The sequence below is a fragment of the Coenobita brevimanus genome, chromosome 68, assembly GCF_032717465.1.
Source record: "Coenobita brevimanus isolate Jiangsu-jjx chromosome 68, ASM3271746v2, whole genome shotgun sequence".
Classification (NCBI taxonomy): Eukaryota; Metazoa; Arthropoda; class Malacostraca; order Decapoda; family Coenobitidae; genus Coenobita; species Coenobita brevimanus.
In genome coordinates, this window is record NC_137021.1 from 7,987,749 (window position 1) to 8,013,690 (window position 25,942).

The following is a 25,942-nucleotide window of genomic DNA, read 5'->3' on the forward strand; positions in this document are numbered from 1 at the left end:
TTGTTGTGGAATAGATACAGAAGACACAATAGTGACAGGGCATATAACAACTATAAACAGGCAAGAAACAGTTATGAAATAATAAGGAGGGAAGCCCAAAAGCAGTTAGAGGAGGATTTCATAAATAAAAGTAGTGATCAACCGAAGCTATTTTACAGCAACATCAGAAGCAAAACCAAAGTAAAAGATAAAATACAATCCATTATGGATGAGGGAATCGCCTATTCACAAGAGAAGCATATTTGTGAAGCACTAAATAAGAATTTCCAATCAGTTTTTACAGAAGAAAAAAATTTTGAGAGGGATTATGTGGAACATGCATGCCCACACATACTACCAGATATACAAATATCAGAAAAAGAAATACAGGAGGAGTAAGGTAAATTAGACAAAGGAAAAGCAAATGGTCCTGATGAAATTTTATGTTGGGTGCTACATGAACGTGCAAAGGAGTTAAGTAAACCATTATCTTTAATTTTCAAGAAATCCTTGAGACAAGGTAAACTCCCTGATATTTGGAAGAAAGCAAACATTGTTCCCTTATTCAAGAAAGGGAATAGACAAAATCCACTCAACTACCGACCAGTATCGCTAACCAGTGTTGTAAGCAAGGTATTAGAAATGCTTATAAGAAAAGCTTGGGTAAATAATCTAGAAGAACACAATATGATAAAGACAGTTTGGTTTCAGAAAAGGAAAATCATGTGTTACTAATCTGTTGAGCTACTATGACAGAGTAACAGACACATTACAGAAATGAGAAGAATGGGTGGACAGTATCTATTTAGATTTCAAGAAAGCATTTGACAGAGTACTGCACCAAAGACTTTTATGGAAACTGTACCATCAAGGAGAAATCCAAGGCAAACTGTATTGTTGGATTCAAGATTTTCTCAGAAAAAGAGAAATGAGAACAGTATTAAGGGGAAATTACTCATCATGGAGAGAAGTGACTAGTGGAGTTCCACAGGGCTCAGTGCTGGCACCAGTGATGTTTTTAGTGTATGTAAATGATATAGACAGTAACATTGAAAATGAAAGCTGTCTAAATATGTTTGCTGATGATGCAAAAATACAATGGAGAATTACTAACACAGACTCTTGCAAAGAGCTACAAGAAGAATTAAATAAACTTCATGAATGGAGTAATACATGGCAGATGGAATTCAGTGTGGACAAGTGTTATGTAATCAAGTTTGGTAAAAGTGGAAAAAGACCTGATTGGGATTATAAATTAAGAAATAAAACCATACACACATCAGAAAGAGAGAAGTTCCTAGGTGTGATTATCAATAACAGACTATCTCCGGCTGACCACATCAGTGAGAAGGTACGGAACATGTATACACTGCTTGCAAATATGAGAATAGCATTCACATACATAAATGAAGACATACTAAGAAAGATAATAACATCATTCATCAGACCAACCCTGGAGTATGCATCAGTAGTCTGGAGTCCTCATCTCAAAAAACACATAGACTAGATTGAAAAAGTACAAAGGGATGCTACAAGATGGGTACCAAGCTTAAGGGATCTAAGCTACGAAGAAAGATTTAAAAAACTGAATCTACCAACACTACAAGAGAGAAGGAAAAGAGGTGACATGATAATGCTATATAAATGCATATCAGGAAAGGAGAAAATAGGCATAAATGATTACATTAACCTATGGGGATGCATCAGCAAGAGGACACTGCAAAAAAACTGCATAAAAAGAGAGACGATAAAGCCATAAGGAAACTTAGTTTCCCAAATAGAGCAGTTGATCAGTGGAATGCACAACCAAATGAAATAGTGTGTGCCAAAACAATTAACAAATTTAAGGATATTTACGATAAAAATGGTTTAAGACATGGGACAGTACGAGCTTGACTCATTCCTATAAAGATACAATTAGGTAAGAACACTGAAAAACACAGACAAACACACCCAAACATGCAGACATAGACACGGACACATGCAAACACCCAACGCATGAGGCCTGGGATGGCCATTGTTAACATTTTTGTTTTATTGTCAACATTATAATGCATTAATTTCTTGCTGCAGCATGTTCATAGTCATATTATATACTTTCTACATATGCTAGTGTTTTATATTTGTGTATTAGTAATGTGACTATGAGTGTAAAGTTTGAGGTTAGCCTAAGATGTAACTGCCAGTTAAGAATGATGAGTGGGGGGCTGGGAGGGGTAGGGGTATGGGGGAGGGTTGGGAGCTGGGGTAGAGGGGGGTGGAACTCGTTTCATCCCCTCCTCCTGCCATCCTTGGGTATACTGGGGTACGAAGGGGGCACCCCTGAGCAGAAATTAGTGATCGTGAGTGTACAATACACACAAAAAAATAGCAAGAGAAATTGTACAGGACTGAACACAAACCAGCAGACATTACCAAAAATCATTTAAAGAAAAATTTAGCTTATGTTACCGGCCAAAATAATTTTTAAAACTTAGCTGCGTACACTACTTTATCCTGTACTGTACAGAACTAATCAAGAATTATGGGGCATGACCGGTATCCGGAATATTTTCTACCCCATGCCGGATGGAATTTGCATTGCGGTTATATGGATGTGCCAGTGCATCGGATGCCGGTTAATCGAGCTTTTACTGTATCTACCCTCTGTACAATGCTGGTAAGATCTTGAATTTTCATAATAAATGTACAGTATTACTCTTGCATGTTTCTGTTGTAAGTATTCCTTTTGCATTTTAGTTAGGGATAGGTATTGGTGAATCAATATATGAAAATTCAGGATGTGTCACCCATAAAGCCATTTAACATGGGATCCTATGCTTTGCAAAGTGCAAATTTATAAAGTGCGATGGGCTGTGTCGCTCGCGCACTTTACGCGAGATGACTGTACCATATATATATATATATATATATATATATATATATATACAGCAAGCTTGCCCCTAACGTGAGGGTTTGGTTCCAACCATGGCGCGTTCAGTTCGAAACTTCGTAAGTTTAACTACTTCTTATTTTGCTCCTTAGACCCCCAAAATGTGGTGTTTTGCTGTTTTCTGCCATAGGTAATCAATATGAAGCACTTTCAGTGGTTAGAAGGTTTATGTAAAGTTATAACTTTCAAATACAGTACTGCACAGCAAAATTTCAACACACAAATACATAAACATAAAGCAACATTCCGATGCCAATTGGTTTCGGAACAATTCATCGTCGTCAGTTCGCCATCACAACAATAACAAGACAATTTGCCGTCATTAATGAAGACAGCTGTGGGTGATGCTAGAATATAATTCAAGGGTGAAATAAGTATATTTATAGAATGACGGGGAATCGTTCAGGGTGCGAATTGTCCTGACGGGGAATCGTCCACGTTTTGACGGGGAATTGTCTGGCGGCGAATCGACGACGGAGAATTGTCTTGGAACCCGCCGATCATGGGTAATCATATAAATCAGGTTAATTGGTTACAAGGCTTTATTTAAGTGCTTTAACTTACATAACAGAACAGTAAGTATTTAACTCACAAATACAGTACTGTGGAAAATCAGTGCAGCAAATCTATAATGAACAAGTAAAAAGACAATATTCCGAAAGCTATCAGGTAAACTAGTTATAAGACTTTATTTCTTGCTTTAATGCTATTTAACAGTTCTTTAACTTGTACATAAACTTACCAGAACAGTACAGTAGTGCACCAACTTTCGCTACAGCAGGATTCGCAGAATCCACTTTCGCGGCATGCACCAAATATTCCCTAACTTCCACTTTCGCTTGAAAAAAATCGATTTTTGCACACAAATTTTGGGTTTGGGACAATATTTTGAACTTTGAATTTCCTGCACCGCCCGCCCGCAACCCACCGCCATCTTGAATGACGTCATGTCAACACTCTGTCCACCCATTCCCGCCATTGTGTACGAGCGTGCTAGCTCCATTGTGTTGGATTCTCACGGTTCAATGGCCTCTACTATACCTGGTAGTGTGGGGAAAGGGCCTGGTGGTGTGGGGGGAGAGCCTGGTGGTGTGGGGGGAGGGCCGGGAGGCAGTGGTGGTGATAAAAAGTGGCCGGGACATTCAAAGTCGGGAGGAAAGGATACGTACCCCCAACATCCATTAAACACCTCAACCTGGTCTCTGTGGTATGTTTCTCCTCATATAATGTGTACTGTACAGTTTTTATTGTTTGTATCTCACAATGCAATGTACAATAGTGATTTGATGTACTGTATTGCAAGTGAAAATGAAAATCTGATGTTACTTTAGGATAACCGGGAACCAATTAGCCTTTTTTCCATGAAGACAATGCCCCAACTTTCGCTAATTCCACTTTCGCGCATTATTTTTGGACCCAATTAGGCGCGAAAATTGGTGCCCGACTGTAATGTAAATATTTAACTTACAAATACAGTACTGTGGAAAACCAGTACAGCAAATCACATGATCACGTGATCAAAACAAACCATGCGCGCTGTGCTGAGGTTCAAGAATTTGGCCTTTCAAAGGCCTCTCGCGTAAATTCATAGTTTTCGTAATTGTTCTTTAATCTTACATTGTCTTATACGTATCCCTAACTGCGTATAATTGCGAGCGCGTTCGTTGAAAACGTGTTCAGGGCGAGCTTACTGTATACAGGTATATATATATATATATATATCTATCTATCTATCTATTGCCAGATGCCTCAATCCCGTTTGGGGTGGCCACAAACAAATCGCCTCCAAGTCGCCCTGTCCCCCGCCATTTCACTGCCCTGCTCCCAACTCACACTCCCCTCTCTCATATACCTTTCCACCCCATCCCTCCATCTCATCCTCGGCCTATCGCCTCCAAGTCGCCCTGTCCCCCGCCATTTCACTGCCCTGCTCCCAACTCACACTCCCCTCTCTCATATACCTTTCCACCCCATCCCTCCATCTCATCCTCGGCCTCCCCCTCCCTCTTCCCCCCTCCACCTCACTCACATACAGTCTCTTCGTCAGTCTTTCACCCTCCGTCCTCTCCAGTATATATATATATATATATATATATATATATATATATATATATATATATATATATGTCTGTATGTATGTATGTATGTATATGTATATACTTGTATAAGTATATATATGTAAATGTATGTACAGTCACTGCTCGCATAATGCATGATCCTGTAGTGCAAAACTCACATGACACGGAGGGCAAAATTTGATTCCAAAATTTAGTCACAACACGAAAATGATAGACATAACGTGGTTGGAGGAAGCTGCTCATTCTTTTTAACACCTTACTACATGGTAACGATAGACATAACATGGCCAAAGACCCCAAATTATGGTTCAAACAGTCATAAAGTGGCAAATTAGGGTCATAACGCGTTTTGAACAGACATAATGCGGCCAGTGATACTCATAGGGCAGGTTGCTTCAACCTATGATGTATGGCTGTCAAGTGTCTGCGTGGGGTATCGTCATGGTCCACTGAGCATGCCGGTTGCATCAGCCTATGATGTATGGCTGTCACTTGTCTGTTCTGGGTGTCATCATGGTCCACTGAGCATTCCTGCCCCAGTTAAGCCTACCATCTCCCCTCGCTTTGGCTGCACATGTGCTCTGTGTGATCTTTCCTTTTTTTTTTTTTTTTTTACCACAGAACCCCACTCCACCTCCTCCCAGCAAGCCTACAGCCTCTTCCATTCATGGTGGGGGATCCTCTAGTGTTTGTATGTAATGAAGTCTTTATTAGGCAGGTAAATGTCCTGGAAAAAAAAACTGAACATTGCCCCAAAAGGTGAACTTGGGGCTGGCTTGGGAACCACGAAACCCTTAAACATGTATGCATATGGCCCTATAACGCGGAATTTGAGTGGTGACTGTATATGTATATGTATATATATACACAGTCAGCTTGGGTGATTTGTGGTTATTTTAGTCTTAATATCTACCGTGATTTGGAATTTCCACGATTTATAAATGACATAACTTATTGGGAAAATTACTTATGAGTCTAACCTCTCGGCAAAGATGTCCCCTTCCACCATACTTACACCCAACTTGTCACCAGCTAATGCTAGCACTCTTTCAAAACAGTATGTAATGCATGTATTTAATGAGAACAAACAATATCGTAAGGTTCTTACCTGACTCGGACTGACGATGATGCTTAAGTGGACGGGGGAGGGGGAGGGGTTCTGAGGCTTGAGGCACACTACAGCCTCTCAGCATGGGGGAGGGGTTCTAAGGCTTGAGGCACGCTACAGCCTCTCAGCACAAGGTGAATGTGGTAGTAGTGGGGACAACAGGGTGCACTAGTGTGCCTGCTTTCCACAAGGTGTGGGTGGGAAGTACTGTGATTGGTTTGTCATGCTTGAACATTATTGGCTTCCGGCTGTGACTAGTGTAAGCGAAGTTGCGACCTGGAAAACTCCTCGGAAATGAGTCACTTGGGGCAACGACTGCAACTATCAAATTGGTTGAACTGGTTATGGTGACATATGAAGCAGTCATGGTTTGGCAGGAAAAGTACCATGAATTAGAAAACTGTGACTAACAAACCCGCGATATATGCGAGTTGACTGTGTGTGTGTGTATATATATATATATATATATATATATATATATATATACACACACACACACACCTGCACAGTATATACAGTAAATCCTCGTAGTTCGACGCATTTTACTTCAACACCTCATTTTTTGTGCAAGAAAAAGTTTCTGAGTTGTTTCACACTTCACTAGTTTCCCTGCACTTTGACACTACCAGCCAGCAGCCGACACTCTGCAGACGATGCGTACCAATGCTCAGTCTAGGCATTGTCCATTTTTCTATGCAACAGTTTTCCATGATCTTTATACAGCAGGTCTAGCGGGGCAGTACTGTAGACACACTTGAGTTTGTTATTGTTTATGATCGTAATGTACGATCTGCAGCCGTGTCATGAATACACAGCAGGTCCAGCTGGGCAGTAGACACACGTGAGTTTGTTGTTGTTTGTGATCGTAACATACGATCTTCAGCCATGTCATGCTGCTATTTCTTAACAAAGAATCGTTACTTGTTTCTCGTAACACTATTTATTTTTGTTTTGATGGACAGATACCTGAAATGGACGTAAAGTAAAGCTTATCGATATTTAAGGAAGGAAAGAATAATAACCGTCCCAGTACAGAGATGGTAGACTCAGCCCACCAATTTTTTATTCTGTTTGATTATATTACAGCCTTTCTTCCTTGTAGCAGTGAGTAAAATAATGTTGTTATAATTTCTCCCTTCCTCAAATGTACCTTCGCCAGGGTGTTTCTGTCTCGGTGGGTTATAATGGTCCCATTGTGTTTTTCTTCTTCAGTACCTGACCTCGATCAACTTTTGTATGACGTACCCCCTCCTATCCTACTTTTAGGTGATTTTAACTGTCAGAACCCCCTCTGGGGTGGCTGTTTTAACTGCACGTGGGCTCTTCTCGGAGGATTTCCCCCTTGCCCATGATTTTTACATTTTTAACTCTGGTTCCCCAACCCTTTTTTACAGCCATACTCGAACTTTCTCAGCCATTAACCTGTCCATCTGCACTCCAATGATTTCCTTGGACTTCACTTGGTCAGTCCTGAATGATTATTGTGCCACGAACCATTTCCCAATCCTCCTAACCCCCACGTCTTACTGTCCGGTCCCCGGCCCTCCTCAGTGGCGCATTGATAGGGTAGATTGGGCAACCTTTACGTCCTAGGCTGTTCCTCCCACTCCTCTCCCACTCTCCCATGATCCGACTGCTTTGCTTTCCTGTTTCCATGCCTTTCTTCTTACGGCTGCCCATGCCTCTATTCCGCGTACCTCCCATCCTGTGTCATTGAAATGTGTCCCATGGTGGAATGACCAGTGCACTTCAGCTCTCCAGGTCAAGAGGACCAGGTGGAAGAGCTTCCACAGGAAAAAGGGCACTTCGTTGGAGATCCAAGCTTTTATAATTTTTCAACAAACTAATGCCCTTCTTCACCATACAGTCCGTCGAGCAGAAAAGGATAGCTGGATGTCATATGTCTCTACTTTCATCTCGGACCCCCATTCCACGGATATGGTCCTGCATCAGGAAAATAGCAGGTAAATGGTCACCTACCCTGACTCCAGTCCTCACCACCAATGATGGAGCCATAGGCGATGCTTTTCAGGTTCCCAATATTCTGGGTCACCATTTTAGCCAGATTAGCCAACGGCCATACAACGTTGAGTACACCGCTTCCCGTCCGATCAGCGAAGTTAAGCAACGTTGGGTCTGGTTAGTACTTGGATGGGTGACCGCCTGGGAACACCAGATGCTGTTGGCATAACGTTCTCCCTACGTGTCAAGTGGGGTTGGTGGAGGATTAGTGCCCCTCCCTGTAAAACAATTAACTCTAAGCCCTTGGGATACATGGCGTCTGGCTGGCAAGCAAGCAGGCAAGCTTTTAGTGACAAAGAGGGCACATAAAGTGACCGGGGTTTAGTTGACCTACTTTGATGTCAAAAAGTAAATACTCTGTTGAAAACTGGCAGCTTTTCCTTGGTTAGTGACATCAGGAACTAGCCCATCCACTCTCAACATACCTTCACTTGCAACTCAAGCCAGTCTTCACTGTATTTCTGGTAAGGATTTTTGGTGTTGCAGCTCTTTATAACAGTTTTAATGTCTTTTCAGGCACATATTTATTGTGTTATGCTGTATTAGCACTAGCAGACACTCCTCATTTAATTTTGGGTAGGGCCTGTTTGGTGTCAGAGTACTTTCTGGTAGGGTAGATACATGTCCTACCAGAATGCTCTTCTATTTTTCCCACTGATTCTTAACTTCACACTTCAACGTTTCACGGTTTGCGAGGTTTTGGCAGAACATCCAAGCAGCAAAAAACGAGGATTTACTGTATATATATAAATACAGTAAAACCTCAGTATAATGGACATCAATAGACCGAATTCGCTTTTATCGGAATCAAGGGGCTACCGGACTAAATTCTTATACAGTATAATGGAAAGAGTCTGATAAAGCCAGAAGCAGTCCAGACTGCTGATCACTTCAACTGTGTTCACCACAATAATGTAAATAAAAGACATGTTTATCACTGTACAGTACATTATTATTATATACAGTACATTATACAGTTTGATTATTGTAGTGAAGGTATAATACAGTACAGTACTGCAATGATAGTGAAAACTGTTTAAAATTCATTGATGCGATCTGGACTAACGTCGGAAAATATCTGGGTTAGCAGGGGGAAGTCCAGATGTCACTTTTTTCGGAATGACTTTGGCCCCAATTGGTCCGTTATAGTGAGGTATTACTGTATATATATATATATATATATATATATATATATATATATATATATATATATTCATACTGCAGTTCAGGTTGGATAAGAAAAGCAGCTGTAGAGCTGTAGACATTATATTTGTCCTTTAGACTAACTGCAACATTTGTGTTGACCCCCTTGCCTTTCAGGAAGAATTTGTTACTTGTATAATGGTCTCTTTTGATTTTAGTATTTCACGTCTTTTGTACTTTAATGTAGAATGCTAAGTTAGATTGCTATTTTATCAGAAAATGACACAGATTTATGAGTAAAGTTAACCCCCTTCAGTTAGGTGATGTATTTTGTATTATGTTCATACTCTCTCCAGATAATTTTATTCACTTAAAGATAGACTTTCTGAAGTGGAGGGGTTTGAGAGAGACTTCATCAACTATTTACCACAAGACCATAGTTGAGTATTATTGTCTACTGGTAGCAAGAATAATACAAAAAATACATATTCATTTTGAAGAGGTTAATTCAGAATCATGACTTGTGCAACCTGACCTACCCACTCTCTTGAAAGTTGGTATAGATAGGTGGGTGGCATATTTTGTCACTGTTCTGCTTTGCTGTTGTGGAATTAATTGTTTTATTTCTCTCAAGTTTTTTTTTTTTCTTTCTTTCTTTCTTTCTTTCCCTGTATCATCTAACCTAGTGTCACCTTCATTAAAGTTGCTGTACCAGTGTCACTTGTACTTAGTTTCCTTGATTTGTATTTATGCCCATAAGTGTCTCTTTTGTTTCCAGAATATGCTCCGTGTTTTAGATTTTGGTTCTACCACTATCATCCTAACTCAGTTCCTCAGTCAAGAAATTGATCAAGGAAGAAGAATGTTCCACTTCCATTGCCCACTCTTGCTTTGCTGAAGTTAATCCTTTCATGATCAGGACAACACTATTTGCCTATAACACAAGTTTCCAATGCACGATTTGTCTGTTAGTTGATAAGCTGATGGTTAAGTCCATAAAGTTACTGTGACACGAATGGAGCTTACACAATGTGAAACTAGACCTAGATGATTTGAATAAAACATTTTCAACCACAGTGCAGTCTTGTTAGCATAAAAGAGCATTGAGCACCCACCCCATGGAACGACCTCGCAGGGCAGGTGCCTACTCATTAACAACATAATAAAAAACCTCCCTGTAACAGATCTAATCTGTGCAAGGCCATGAATCTGAATGGAGTGTTCTGTATGAGAGTACTAGGTGCCAGTTGTTAAAAATGTGAGCAAATTAAAGATGCATGTGTACCAGTGTCTCAGTGCTCAGTGAGTAGAAAGTGACTGATATTATGACCAAGTTAAGGGATAATTCATGTAGTCAGGTATCAGTTTTAAACAGTGGTATAACTGACAGTCTGGATAGAAACATATGGATGAAGGAAATAAAACTTAATAATTCACTTATGTGCATATGCACACACTCTGATACATAAACTGTATTTTGAAAGTGTTCCATTCTCGCTTGGGTCAGCCCTATTTCAGATTCATGTTTGGATCTACATGTCAATATTAACTGAGGAGAGACAATGTAAGTGATCACTCAGTATTTGCATTCTATGCAAGCATTAGTGTATGGTGTCAGAGATGGTGTCTAAGGAAGACAAAATTTCACATCCTTAATGAAAAATCTAAATCCTATAGCAACTGTTTTTTCATTTAGAAGTGTGGTACATTATATTCTAGGGTTCTTCATGGATCTATGGTCTGGTAATCAGCCATCCTGTATTTTGGTTTTTTGCAGGAAACTGGTCCTGTGCTGCTGTTATCTCTGAAAGAAACAAAAGTCTTTAATATTTTATTTGGTTTTGTACTATGACATTATAGCACATTAAATAATAGTAAAATAACACATCAGAGCAAATTTTTATAAAACATATAATGTATAGAGTTAACTGTATAGTGCCTTATTAAGCCATTATAGTGGTAATCGTCTCAGAGGCCGTGCTCCTTCCTGGAACCCCCTTCCTCACTCTCCCTCCCTGACATGGGAATGCTGTGAGGGAAGTCCCTCCAGGCTGCTTTGTCCTCACACACTTCTCTCACCCTCAGACACTCCTTTTCCTTTTCCTTCTCTCACTCCAGTGTACTTTTCCATTGTCTTCTTCCATACTCCATGTGGTCAGCCTCCTTCAACATTTCTTTCTGTCTCATCTCACTTTTGGAGATACTTTGGTACCCTTATCCATGTGTGTTCACCAACTCTTTGTATTTCTTCATGTCCATTCAGGAATTCCACATCTAACATTTTTTACTCTCTTATTTAATAATAATAATATGACCTTTTGTTTCTCAGAAGTGCCAGTTCTTCCTTTGGGAATTCACTAGTGCTTGACACCCATACATTATTTTTACGATTACAAGAATTGTGACATTTCTTGTATATAATACAAGCTACATCATATATACATGAAAGTGGTAATAATTAAACCCTATAATCATCCGTCATAGTACCTCTCTCCAGGTGATAGCATTTTGAAAAAAGAAAGGCTTTCAGCTGTCTCTTAAAGGATTCAACAGTAGAGAGTTGTCTTATGGACAATGGCAATCTGTTATATAATCCAGGGGCTCTATACACAAAAGAACGATCAGAGAAAGATGACTGGTGAATGGCTCCTGGCTCATAAAGACGCAAGGAATCATCTTCACTGTGTAACATCACACTCGGGCGTGCCAATGGGAGTTTTAACAATTCAGCAAGATACTTCGGTTCACCAAACTTAAGAACCTTGAATGTAATAAGACACAGTTTAAATTCAGTTCTAGCCTTTACTGGTAACCAGTGCAGCTCAATCAGAAATGGGGTAGTTGAGTTTCTCGGGGGGAGACCAAAGATAATCCGTGCTGCCCTGTTCAACACAGACTGAACTTTTGTCAGTACTGTATATATATATATATATATATATATTTCACTGGTTACAGGAAAGTACACAGTGGCCCTGTCCAAGGCCACTTCACTGTCATTATATATATATATATATATATATACACACACACACTCAACCCTCGGCTATCATGGGTTCCGCTATAGCGTATCTTGCTATCACGCCTATATAAAAAACTACACAAATACCTTTATCATGCACTAAATGCCTTCTATCGTGCACTGCAAATGTTCGAAAATTTCAAAAAGGCCAGGCTCCAGAGCACCGCCCAGCCAACAAAAGCGTCACTCTGTGATTGGTCGTGTGACGTCAGCGCCAGCTGAGCGCTGATTGGCCGCCCAACCGAGTCTCCTGCCCGCCAAACCATTCAAGTGCACGCCCCTAGACCGTGAACAGTGATAGCGAGAACAATAACCTTTTTTATGATATGACCATGGCCAACATACCCCCTCCCCGTCCCCCTACCATCACCCAACATAATGCTGCAGCACCTGGCAGGGAAATAAAGCAGAGGAAGAACTTAAGTTATGCAGATAAACAGGAAATGTGAAACTCATAGAGAATGGTGAGACCAAGCGAAGTGTGGGGAAGAAATATAACATCAATGAATCAACTGTGAGAGGTATTTACAGTATAAGAATAGTGATCACATCATAAAATATGCTCATTTTTAGACTATTATATATTAATATGTGGTACAAAAAGGTTATCTTAGGGGTAATATTGAGGTCATGGGACCAGTTAGAATTACTGCCATAAGTTCTTCAATTCGGCAATCACGGTTTCGGCTATAGCGCAGCCATAGCGGTACCAATTGGGAGTGATAGCCGAGGGTTGAGTGTGTGTATATATATATATATATATATATATGTACATACAGTGGAGTCTCTTTTATCCGAAAATCATGGGACTTTCAAAATTTTGTTTAATTGATTTTTTTGGATAAAATACAGTATACTGTAATAATATTTAGGATACAGAGGACCAGTATTGTACTCACCCATCACTCATTCTGGCGACATCTAGCCCACCACCACCACCAGCACCGCAAAGGCCACTCAACCATCACCAAAACACTTAATACACTGTCGTAATTACGTATGTAACTGCACTTTTGTAACTGTCATCTTAAATAAATCTTCACTCAAATAAACTTAAATAAACCTTCACCAGAACAATTACATAATTCACTGTAAGCTATTCGAACAAACAAAGTTTTAAAACATTGTTTTTCTTGTTTTCTGTTTCCTTATTCAATCATTTCCACATCAACCACATCATCTCCCACATCATCCAAACTAATGCTAGTGGCGCAAAACAAGTCCGCCGTGTTTGAATTTTCGGATAGATTTCAGATTTTTGCAGTTAATCGAAATAAGAACATTTTAGTAAAACTTACAGCTAATGGCGTAGTAACAGTTAGAAGAATTTTGGATAAAAGGGACTCCACTGTATATACATATCTGTCTATCTATCTATCTACTGTATCTATCTATCTCTATCTATCTATCTGTATATATGTTTATATATATGTATGCATGTATATATGTGTATTTGCAGTAAACCCTTCATAAGTCAAACTATATGGGGCTCTAGGGTAGTTCAACTTACCGAATAGTCTGACTAACCGGAAATAATTGCAAAAAACACTATATTACCCCCCCTCAATGTTTGCAAATTGTATGTCATTACTTGTTTATTAAAACTAAAGTAAAGAAGCATTTATAAAGCAGTAAGATTAAACAATAAAAACAATTTGGTGCATGTCATAGGCTAGGCTAGGATAGGAGGTTGCATAGGTGGACAGATGCAACAGTCACTTAATTACGTAAAGTTCTGCACATATTTACTTCACTTTACAGTCAACTAAACTAAAATGTAACACTTGGAATATAGTAAACTAAAATGTAGCACTTGGAATATAAGAAACTAAAATGTTACCCTTTGAATGAACATTAAGTCACACCTTGGTCAGAGTTCAACTTACCGAAAATTCTGCCTTCTGCAGGGTCGACTTATCGAGGCTTTACTGTATATACAGGTATACCCTGGTTTAACGATACAGTTGGTTAAGTAAAAACCCATCATTAGGCGGGGTATCGTATATTGGGGTAGATTTAACATGTAAAGTATGGGGATGCGTTTTTGAGCCTTGGGTTTCCCCCCCCATTCAAGTCCTAAACCAACCCAAATTAGTCCAAAAACAAGTTCAAAGCCAGTCTCAATGGCCTGACAGCTGTAAAAGAGGCCAACCTAAGCCTAACACCTGTAAATAACTCACTGAAACCAACAATTATAATCTGAACATCAAATATAAGTCTGGAAAAAAATCAAGCTTAGTAAACTGTACTCCAAAATGACAATGTTAACCCCTCCTGTGGCTAAAACACATTAATCTAAGTCTAAAAACAGTTTATAAATCAACCTAAACACACAGGTTTAGTCTAAAATATCATCAAAATCGGGAAAGGAAATAAAAACCCATCATTAAACTGGGGTTTGGCCATCGTTAGGCGGGGCATGGTGGTATTTCTACCCCCATCGCGAAGCCGGGGTATTGCATCTAGGGGTATCATATATCAAGGTACATGTATATATCTATTGCCAGACGCCTCAGTCCCGCAAGGAGTGGCCACAAACAAATCACCTCCATGTTGCCTTGTCCAATGCCACTTCACTGCCTTGCTCCCAGCTCACACCCTCCTCTCTCATATACCTCTCCACTCCATCTCTCCATCTCATCCTCAGCCTCCCCCTCCCTATCTCCCCATCCACCTCACTTGCATACACTCTCCTTGTTAATCTCTCGCTTTCCATCCTCTCCACATTGCCAAACCACCTCAGTGTATTTCTCCGAACTTTCTGTCACATCCATGTATATGTACATATACATACATACAGTAATCCCTCCAATATCCAATGTAATAGAGCCAAAGGCATGTCCGGATAGTGATCCTGTTCAGATATTGGGCCCCAGCCTCCTGTACTTGTACTTATGGACCCTGACTCAGAAAAACACCTATACAACTCCCTCTAGACATGCATTGCACCTATTTAAGACCCAAATCACACCAATAAGGGACATAAAAGACTGAAATTAATGCAAAAGAACCATAAAATGAGGTTTTAGAGATGAGTTTATACAATATTAAACATTCTGGGTACTTACAAGTCCCTGGCTCCTGGACTGGTTTGAACCGCCAGTTTGCAGTCCACAGTTAATCCTCTGCACTCTAAATTTTAATTTCTTAACACTGCACAACACTGTAAATTCCCGTGTGTTCTAGTGGCGAGGTATTGCAGTTTATTCACTGTTTATTCACAAAAAACAAGCACCTGTGGCTTGCACTGCTATAAGCATCTGCTGTTTATCAGAGTTAGGCTGTGACTTTTGACGATGGCGGGGTAACAGAGTTGCCAGATCGCAACGGCCGCATTACCAAACTCCTTAATTTTCATTACCATTTTTAATTTTCATTACCAATTTCGTAAAGCTGGCATCTATTCTTCACTAATTATATACACAAGTGGAAATACGTGTAATCACTCTTCTTATAATGAACAGCATGTTGATTATTATCACTCTATATAGGCTACCAAATTAATCAGAGAGAGCAAACAATCCACCATCTCCATCCTGTGTATCCTCATACTTGTGAAAAATCCATTTGGTAATGCATTATTCTGATTAATTACCAAATGAATTTTTAATTACCAAATTGGCCCACACTTGGTAATGAAAAATACCAAATGGCAACCCTGACAGGGGAGGGGGGAGGAAGGAAGGGGTGAAGGGACCATGGTGTAACAGCTGTTCGGCGCCACACGGCAATTTCAAATTACGGGTGGGAAAAAAGTCAGATTTAAAAAAAAAAATTTGCAGTTTTTGGCCCATTTTGGGAATATTGGGTCCCGGGACGATTATGTCTGGTTAGTGGGGATGTTCGGATATTGGGCGTTCAGATATTACAGGGATTACTGTATATGAATCATCATCATCATCAGCCGTTTGAGTATCCACTGCAGGACCGACCTATCCCGCCCGAAGTTGGGACAATACAGCCAATATATCTCTACCAAATGGCTTAGGCTGTCTGGTAGAGATTTTATGTAGGGTGAGAAGTGCTTGTAAGTGTAATTGTAGTGTTGGAGTGGCTTTGGATGTGTGTGTAGTTTGTGAACCAAGTGTAGTCTGCCCGCACAAGCCGACTGGGTGCAAGCATACTTTATAGTAAGTGACACTGGTTCAACCACAGCACCCCTTGTGTCCGCCAATGCAGTACATGGCCGGGCGAACACTCCCAAAGTTTATTACCCTGGCGGGGGGCGAACCCTGTTTCACCCGTGTACAAAACACACTCTACCACTGTACCATAGAGGCTCCATATATATATATATATATATACATATATATATATATTGTCTACTACAGGCATACCCCAGTTTAATTATGCAATTGGTTAAGTAAAAAAAAAAAAAAAAAATCGCTAGGTGGGGTATCGTATCTCAGGGTAGATTTAACATGTAAAGTACTGTATAGGGATGCGTTTTTGAGCCTTGGGTTTCCCCCCCAGCCAAGTCCTAAACCCACCCAATGAGTCCAAAAACAAGTTTCTAGCTAATCTAAACCCCCAAATAGCTTTAAAACAAGCTAAACTAAGCCTAAAAGCAGTTTATATCTCAAACCCCAAAATAAAATCTGATAATCATCAAAAGTCTAGATTTTTTTTTTTTTCATACACCTTCTATTAAACCACTCCTTTTTCCTGTTTTCTTTCCCCCTTACTCTTGGCACAAATTTTTCCACTCCCGAATTATAGAGGCCTAGAAAAATATCCCACTTCCTTTGTATCTCTCTTGTTTCTTTGAATTTTCTCCAATCTGCATTTTCAAAAAATTTTCTCATTCCTGTAAAGTTTGCTTTTCCAAAGTTGTATCTTCCCTGCCTATAAAGCTCATCTCTTGGCTCCACGTTCCCTGTTATCATCTGGAACTCAGTGACCACATGATCACTTTTTCCAATAGGACACAGATATTCCAAGGAGTCTATTACATCGGGTTCTTTGGTAAACAGTAAATCTAGTCTTGCTGGTGTGTCCTCACCTTGGAACCGTGTCTCTTCTTTGACCCATTGCATCATCACATTGTTCATTGATATATTTAACAATATAGTGCCCCACGAATCTTCGCTGCCTGCTGAGTCCCATTCCTCCCAGTTCACCTTTTTACAATTGAAGTCACCCATTAAAATTATATTGTTGCTTTTCTCAATCACTTTCTGTAAATAACTAGCCATGTCTGGCAACATATCCTGGTATTCATCATCACTCCATGCTCTTGTCTTAGGGGGAACATACACTACCGTGTGCGTGCGTGCGTGCGTGCGTGCATGTGTGTTGGTAAATGTATACAAGGTCAGCTCAGAAAGTATCTAACCTGAGGCTCTAAAAATAAATAGCTAACCTATTGAGCTAGGACACTAATCCCTCACGAAGTAGGCCCTTTCTGACGATGCACATAGCCCAGCGTTCTTTCCACTGCCTGAAACATTTTTCAAAGTCGGTTTTCAGTATCTCCTGCAGGTGCTTCGTCACATTTATCATGATCTCTTCCATCATCTCAAATTGGGAACCTTTCAGCGGAGTTTTGAGCTTGTGGAATAACCAAAAGTTGCTTAGAGCCATGCCTGGTGAGAAGGGAACCTGCTTGACCTGCAGGATATTGTGCTTGGCCAAAAATTTCTGGATCAGTTGAGAAGAATGGGCAGGGGCATTCTCATGGTTCAGCTTCCAACTTGCTGCTTTCCAAAGGTCTGGTCTACTGCGTCATAAAGACTATGGATAATGTTGAGATAGTAATGTCTGTTGACAGCCTGATCTTCTGGTGTGTATTTGTGATGCACAACACCTCAGTAGTAAAAAAAAAACTGTCAACATGCGAGTGCATTTCACCTTGCTGCGGACCTGTCGTCCTTATTTTTTTGGCTGAGGTGACCCTGCATGCTTCCAGTGGGATGACTGTGCTTTGGTGTACCCCACTTATTTAAATGAGACTACATCACTGCTACTTTCATTTGATTTTATTCAGCTTATGAATGCATCCTTGACTGCGAGGCCCGAGGGGGGGGGTGCTGGTATATGATTGAAGAGTTGAGAGGAAGGATGAGACTGGAGGATTTTGTTGTTCTGATGAGGAAGAGTAGATTGAGATGGTTTAGGTATATGGAGAGGATGAAGGATGACATTTGTGTGCGGAAAATGAGAAGTGTGAATGTCGGGGTTAGGGTTGCTAGAGGCAGACCGAAAAAGACCTAGGACAGGGTCACAGAGTGTGAACTTAGGGATAAGGGACTGAATAGGGAGGGTGCCAGAGATCAAATAGCGTGGAGAGCTGCAATTAGGTGACATGCAATCATGTTGGAGCTATTATAAGCAATATGACACAAAAGACTTCTTGTATTGAAGAGGTTAATGAGGGCTGTCTCTGTCTCCCCCAAGTACAAAACATATTAGCTTAAGAAAAATCATCTGTAAATGGCAGGAACAAAATAACAAAAGGGAATAATAAACTAATTTTCTATGAGTCTTACACTCTTCCTTACTACCTTCCCTTTTTTGCTTAGGAACTATAGCTCTCTCCTTCTTCAATCTCCTGGTATCATCCCTGTATCCCATGCCAGTCTGTATGCTCGAAATTTTGTCAACTGCCTCACCACCACCACACCACACCATATTTCTTGTATTGCCTCTCACTTGTTGCCTTATGTAGCTTCAACTTCTTGTACTTAATTGCAGTTATTGATGTACTGGGATTATGGGAATAATTTACAGCATTATTTCCAGTACAGTACTATGCTGAGGTACATCAGTAGGAACTTTTTTAGAGGATTTTAAAGGAGATTCTCCAATACTGTACTTGAAAGAGGAGCAGTCTGTAGGGCCTACTTGTTGATACATAACCTACAATACAGGTTGCATTAAAACTTGATGTGAAACACTACACTTACCAAAGATATAGGTACATAACTATCTTTTTGAGCAAAGCAAGGATTATCTGGACATTCTTATGCACAACAAAATGCCCAAATAGTTTTAAGGCCTTACCTGATATGATAATAATAATGCTGAAGGAAGAAGATGGTATCAAACAGAAGTGTTACAACTCCAAGACCAAACTTGCTGAAGTTGGTAAAGATGGAAAGCCAGTCATCTGCAAATGTATTACAATAGTGTTTATACTCATCCATCTTCAGTTGTAGCATGAAGTTTTGTTTGATGAAGGGGTGTCAAACCATTGCATTTTCAAGTCCATGGCCTCAAGGGAATACACCTACCTTGTTTGAATAGTGTCATCTGAATAAGACTAGAGAGGCTGTTGTTGTTGTTGTTGTGATCCCAGGTTTATCAGAACAGTAACCTGGTACAACGAAAGCTGAAGTTGTCCTTTTTCAGTTGACCATTCTCCTTTTAGGCCACAGGGAAGTAGTTGAAGGAAACTTGTATAACTAGGCTGCCAGGTTATATCAGTGTCTCTGCATGAAAGCATCCCTCTCCAACACAGTAATAATGGGTGAGAGGTGTTATCTTAGTAAAAGACTGAATGTAGACAAGCAAGAAAACAGGCAATAGCATTAGAATATGAATAATAAGGGTAATGAATTTGGAGCATATGGAGTGCTTGGTTAGGAATACTAATGTTGTGTGTGATTTTGCAAGGGTATCAACCAGTAAGAAAGGAACAGCTTAATGGAGTCTGGAGGATGTTGAAGCAATGGAAGAAAAAGGGAAGAAGTGGTTGAGGTGAATGCAAGAAAGATGTTGGGATGAAGGAAAAAGGGATTACAGTAAAACCTTGATATAACGGACTTCCATAGACCGGATTTCGCTTTTATCGGACTTGAGGAGCTACTGGACTAAATTCCTATATATTGGAAAAAGTCCGATAAAGCCAGAAGCAGTCTGAACTGTCTGACCACGTCAGCTGTGTTCACCACAATAAGGTAAATAAACGACATGTTTATCAGTGTACAGTACAGTATTATTATATATATATTATACCATTTGATTAATGTAGTGAAGATATAACACAGTACAGTACCACAATGGTATTCAAAAGAGTTTAAAAACCGTTCATGTGATCTGGACTAATGTCTGATATAGCTGAAAAAGTCAGGATTAACAGGGGGAGGTCCGGATGTTGCTTTTATAGGAATTTCGCATTTTTCAGAATGGTTTGGGTCCCAATTAGTCCATTATAGTGAGGTCTTATGGTATATAGTACAAACTCCCAAGTCAAACATTCAGTTTCCAAGAACCTCCACTTTCCATTTTTTTTTTTTTTTTTTTTTTTTTTTTTTTTTTTTCATGCTATGAATTGGTATTGATATCACATGTCCTTAGTCAGTGAATATCTGAAGATTTTTTTTTTTTTTTTTTTTCTTTTTAATTTTAATAAACATAAGAGTAGATGATAAATTAGTAATGAAGGTATTTCTTTGTATTTACTGTTCACAGTACTGTAGACTATTATTACATGATTTCTCATAGTTTTCATTATAATTCCACTTTCCAAATATCCCATTTTCCATAAAGTCTGTAGAACCAAGCATTTCGGATTTGAGAGTTTTTACTGTGTAGAGAGAAAAAAAAAAAACGTGTGAATAGATTGGTAAAGGGACAGAAGGAAAAGGTAATTGATTAAACCTATAAATTTAAATTAATGTATGATACTCTGAAAATAGGAAACTTTCTGGAAAGTGGTGCAGAAACTTAGAAATGAGTGTGGGAGTGCAAGGGAACAGAGTGGGAGAATGTTAATAAATGGAAGAAATTAAGGAGCATATGGAAAGAATGTTTCAGAATCTGATGAATAGGAATGATGAGAGCAAAGTGGTGTTAAACATGATTGGATATGGCAGTGCACAAAGGAGGAATGTGGTGTCTGTGCATGGGGTAGTGGGAATAGTGAAAAATACAGCAAAGAGGGTGAAGTTGCAGCAAAGCATAGAGTAAAGGAGGCATGTGAGAGGGACTGTAAGTCACATATTGAATACATTTCCTGATCTGGAAGTGCTTGTAACAGAGTGAATATGGAAGGATTATGAAAGATTATACATATGTATCTTGTAGATAGAAAACTACTGAATTTTATAAAGAATTAGGGTGGTAGTGAATGTGTAAGAGTAGATGTGGTGGACAGTGAGGATTTAATGATGCCCAGGCACAAGGATTCCTTAAGAGGGAAAAAGGCATCATTAGATTCTTACTTGATTTAGTGTAAGATAACCAGAGTATCATCAACATTCCAGTCCAGCTTCCCATATTTACATGAAGTGTAGATATCTAGAACACAGTTCTCTAATTTCATCCAGGACACATAGCAGAGGATAAAAGAAACTCTAGATATAATCTCCTCCCTCCCCCTCTTTTGGTGTAGAGGCATGAGACTCCATGTAATGTAAATGCTGAATACTTGGGTCACCACCACCTTTATGCTCAATCACATTTGAATTTTCACAATCATGTCATACCAAAGCCTCACTCCATACACACAAGTGGGATCGTGAGAGATGTGAGAACTTGAGTTGTAGAGAGGGGTGGGGTGGATGAGCAATGAAGAGTGAAGCACTTCAAATTTATGTATACAGATGCTGGCTTATAGCAAATAGATTTATTTTTTGCTCTAAGTTTATGTCTCAGAGTGACATTCTTTGAAGGAAAACACAGAAAAGAGGAAAGTGTTCATGTTGAGAGAGAAAGTGACTCACAGCGTGATGTTTTCAGTAGTAATGAGAGATCTGAACTGGTGGTAGAGTTTATATATCCTAGAGCACTATCAGAAAAGAAAAGTAACTGTTTTTAGAAAGCTGAGAGTATAGTGACTCAAGGAAGAATGGTGGCTGATTGTGTGAGAGCCTTAATACAAACCAGAAAACAGTCTTGTGGCTACAGAAACATGGCATGAAAGCATTTTAGTGCCTAGTTAATTTGTCAGAAAACAGTATGGTAGCTACAGAAATGCTGCATAATAGTGTGTTAGTGCTCACATTAATGTATGGGCATAAGGCTTTGGTATGGCATGATTGTGAAAACTCAAGTGAGATTGGTCATGAAGATGGTGGTGATTCAGCTACTCAGCACATACATTACATGGAGTCTGATGCCTCCATACCAAAACAGGTGAAGGGAAGAGATTACAAGGTGCTACCCAAATGTCCCCGATATTTGAAAGCACAACGGAAATCACTTGTCGTTAACACAAGCATTTGGTGATAGTGCCTTGGGGGTTACACAGACCTACAACTGGTTTAAGCATTTTAAAAACAAACGAATATTAGCAGATGATGATGCACACTCTGGCTGCCTTTCCACCAGTTCAGCTCCTGACAATGTTACTAAGTTCATCTGACCATCCTCGAAGATCGTTGGAGAACAATCCATGATGTTTGTGACACTGTTTGCCCATCATATGGAATTTGCCAGCACATTTTGTTTTGGCAAAGTCAGGTGAAAACGTCCAGACAAGTGGTGCACAAACTAATGGGTGCTTCACCATGACAATGCACCTGCACACACGCACACAGCCCTTGTCGATCAGCAATTTTTGGCATAAAAAAACATACTGGTTGTCCCCCACCCCCACGATTCACTAGGTTTGGCCCCCTGTGATTTTTTCCTCTTGCTGAATATGAAAATCCAGCAGAAAGGACTAATATTTGACACCATTGAGGAGAACCAGGAGAAAATCGCAGAAAGTCCTGAACATGCTGATGCTCAAGGACCTCCAGAATGCATTCCGATCATGGAAGAAGCGCTGGGATCAATGTCTGCCTGCCCAAGGAGACTACTTTGATGGGGATGATAGTGATTAGGATATGACCTAAGTTTTTTTTGTTCTTTAGTCAAATTTCAGGAACTTTGGGGTAGCATCTCATATATTTAGAGTTTCCCTTATCTTCTGGTTTGTGTCCTGGATGAAATTAGAGAACTATGTTCTGGATATCTACACTTCATGTGAATGTGGGAAGTTGGACTAAAAGGTTGATACCCATGTATCTTAGACTAAATTAAGTAAAATCTGATGATGCTTTGTTCCCTCTCAAGGAATCTTCGTATCTGGGCTAGTCTTGGTACAGCTTATGGATACTATGGACTAATGCTTAATCAAATGCCACAGCCAGCTAATTGCATCTCAACAGTTGCTGGGAACTATTTGCCTGTGATTGAGTTTCCTAGATCATAGTGATGATTGTATGGCAAGTTAAGAAGCCTGTAGCCACATTTCACTTTTATGGTAGTACCTGACTTCCCAAGATTGTTGGTAACCGGTCATATATTTCCTATAGGATTTGTTGGACTATGATGGAAAAATTAGGTCTGCTCACCATTATTGGCAGAGAGCAAAAACATCTGTGCCAGTGACAGGACTCCTCCGGAGAAGTCCATTATTACCCCTTTCACGCTGAACCCTTCTGTGCTCTTCCTCTTGTAGTTCACATACACCTGTATAAGAACAGGAACACTACACCTGCACAAAGACTGATTCTTGTCAGTATATGTCATGAACTGGATGATTTTTTTTTTTTTTTTTTTTACCTGTTTGTCATATCTTTTGACCTACACCTTCATGCATATCTCCATATAGTGACTTTTAAAATTATTTTATCATGTTTTTACTCTGTTTTAGCAGTTTTATATTCTTTATTCTAATGGAGTTTGAAAGCAAGTTTAGTAAAATATCTGAATCTGTAATGTGAGTATGAGCTCTCACCTGAGGGATATACTTCAGTGGGGTGATGCCCAGTTTGAGGTAGGACATAAGATAGAAGACGTCCAACCACCATACCTTGTGTACTCCAGCCAGAACACAGTCCACCAGCACTGCCACTATGGTCCCCAAGAACAGCAACCTGTCACACACACACACACACAGTATATATATATATATATATATATATATGAAATGATAACAGCAGAAGACATGATGACAGCGGAAGACGACATGACACCCCCAGGAGGCAACAACAGAGGGTTAGATGCAGCATACAGGGTGTCTGTACCATATGGGCACAAGTCCCGGGTGGCCGCACGCCCCTACTCCACGGAACCGACCCTACCTGTACACCTCAGCCCGGGCTCACTACCTTCTCGTCAGCCCAGCCTGCGTCAGGATTAGGATGGAGCTGAACCTTACACTCCTTACAGCCCCACGGAGACGGCCTCAAGCCACTTCACAACTGAGACAGCCTCCAGCTGCTTTACAAACGAGATGGCCTCAAGCCGCTCCTCACACGAGATGGCCTCAAGCCGCTCCTCACACGAGATGGCCTCAAGCCGCTCCTCACACGAGATGGCCTCAAGCCGCTCCTCACACGAGATGGCCTCAAGCCGCTCCTCACACGAGATGGCCTCAAGCCGCTCCTCACACGAGATGGCCTCAAGCCGCTCCTCACACGAGATGGCCTCTAGCCGCTCCACAACTGAGCCTCCAGCCACTCCACAAACGAGACGGCCTCAAGCCGCTCCTCACACAAGACGGCCTCCAGCCACTCGCCTACTGAAACAGCCTCAAGCCGCTCCACCAGGACTACCCGCAGAGTCGGTAGCAGTCCTGAGGACAAGACACCGGTGACATCCTCCTGCTGCATCCGCAGATGAAAGACAGCCTCTAGCCACTTTACGCCCGCACGTTGTCCTCCCGCGTCCACCTGCTGTAGTACCAGCCTGCAGCCAGGGAGTCCACCACTGACAGCCTGGTGGCAGGGCCTTGTGGTGTTCCTTGGGCTATTCTCCCTGCAGCCGGCCCCTGAGGAGGGCCTTCCCCTGGTGGACCCCTCCCCGGAATGTCACCGCAGTCCCCTCCTGACAGTGACGCACCCCAGAGCGGACCGCAGCCCCCGGGTCCCCGATGGAGCCCCTGGCTCCCTGGGGCAAGAACCACCCCACTCCCAGCCGAGGCGACGTGGATCCTCCACCCAGCAGCTCAGAAGGTGTCTGGAGGAGTTGTTTGGCCTCTACCCCACAAGCCAGACTTCTGTCCCCAGCCCCCAGCACTGGGGGCCTTTCATCACGCCCATGGGGGACGACATCAACGTACCTGGACTATACGTGACTCCAGGAACAGTACGAGTAGGGTGCCAAAAGTGGAATCATTAAATGACCACGATCAGACAGTGACTTAGTGTGCAGTGTGATAAAAGTAAAGGTCCCATACCCGAAGTAGTGATATTATTATTCAGCAAACTCCCCCCCCCCCTTGCACCTGTGCCAACCTAGATTCTCTCCTCCCCCCCACCCCCGTGTGCTCCCAGCAACAAGATCAAGTCAGTGTCCCCCCCCACTGATCATCACAAGGTTGGACTTAAGAACTCTCATGTAACCCAGAGCCAGTGTTCCTAGAGACTGAATATAAATAAATACCCTGAGGCACCTAGAATCATAATGTGAACTGTACCACTCTGAATTGTGAACTGTGACTGTCACGCATCCTGCGAGATACGCTCACCCCTACTCAGCAGCCCCAGAATTGATGAGTCAGAAATATTGTGAGATATCTTATTGCCCTTGTGTACACTTAGTGAATATACGTGTAAGGTGTTGCCTTGAGTTTTTATGCCCTGTTCCTCCTATATTTGTAGTATCGCCCGGTCTTGAAAAGAACCCAATACTAGGCCAGGCGTTCTTAGGACGGGAAGCTGCCCTAGAAACACCTAGCATAACAATATATATATATATATATATATATATATATATATATATATATA

At 40.8% G+C, this 25,942-nt stretch overlaps 2 protein-coding genes and 1 non-coding gene across 3 annotated transcripts in view; 2 read left to right on the forward strand and 1 right to left on the reverse strand.

The window, feature by feature from the left end:
* The window catches only part of LOC145405843 (ras-related protein Rab-9A-like), an 85,462-nt gene extending 75,163 nt beyond the window's left edge, over positions 1–10,299 (forward strand). The window contains exon 8 of the mRNA XM_080277090.1: positions 10,041–10,299. The gene's annotated coding sequence lies outside the window, so the exon portion shown is untranslated. The remainder of the gene's footprint in view (positions 1–10,040) is intronic.
* The window catches only part of LOC145405786 (cystinosin-like), a 49,465-nt gene that overhangs the window by 11,722 nt on the left and 11,801 nt on the right, over positions 1–25,942 (reverse strand). The window contains exons 7-9 of the mRNA XM_080277022.1: positions 23,950–24,088; positions 23,564–23,681; positions 19,284–19,389 (exon numbers count right to left, since the gene is read on the reverse strand). Of these exons, the coding sequence (XP_080133148.1) occupies positions 19,284–19,389; positions 23,564–23,681; positions 23,950–24,088 (363 nt within the window). The remainder of the gene's footprint in view (positions 1–19,283; positions 19,390–23,563; positions 23,682–23,949; positions 24,089–25,942) is intronic.
* On the forward strand, positions 8,167–8,285 carry LOC145405924 (5S ribosomal RNA). Its single transcript, XR_013898461.1, has one exon. It is a non-coding gene; the product is annotated as a 5S ribosomal RNA (ribosomal RNA).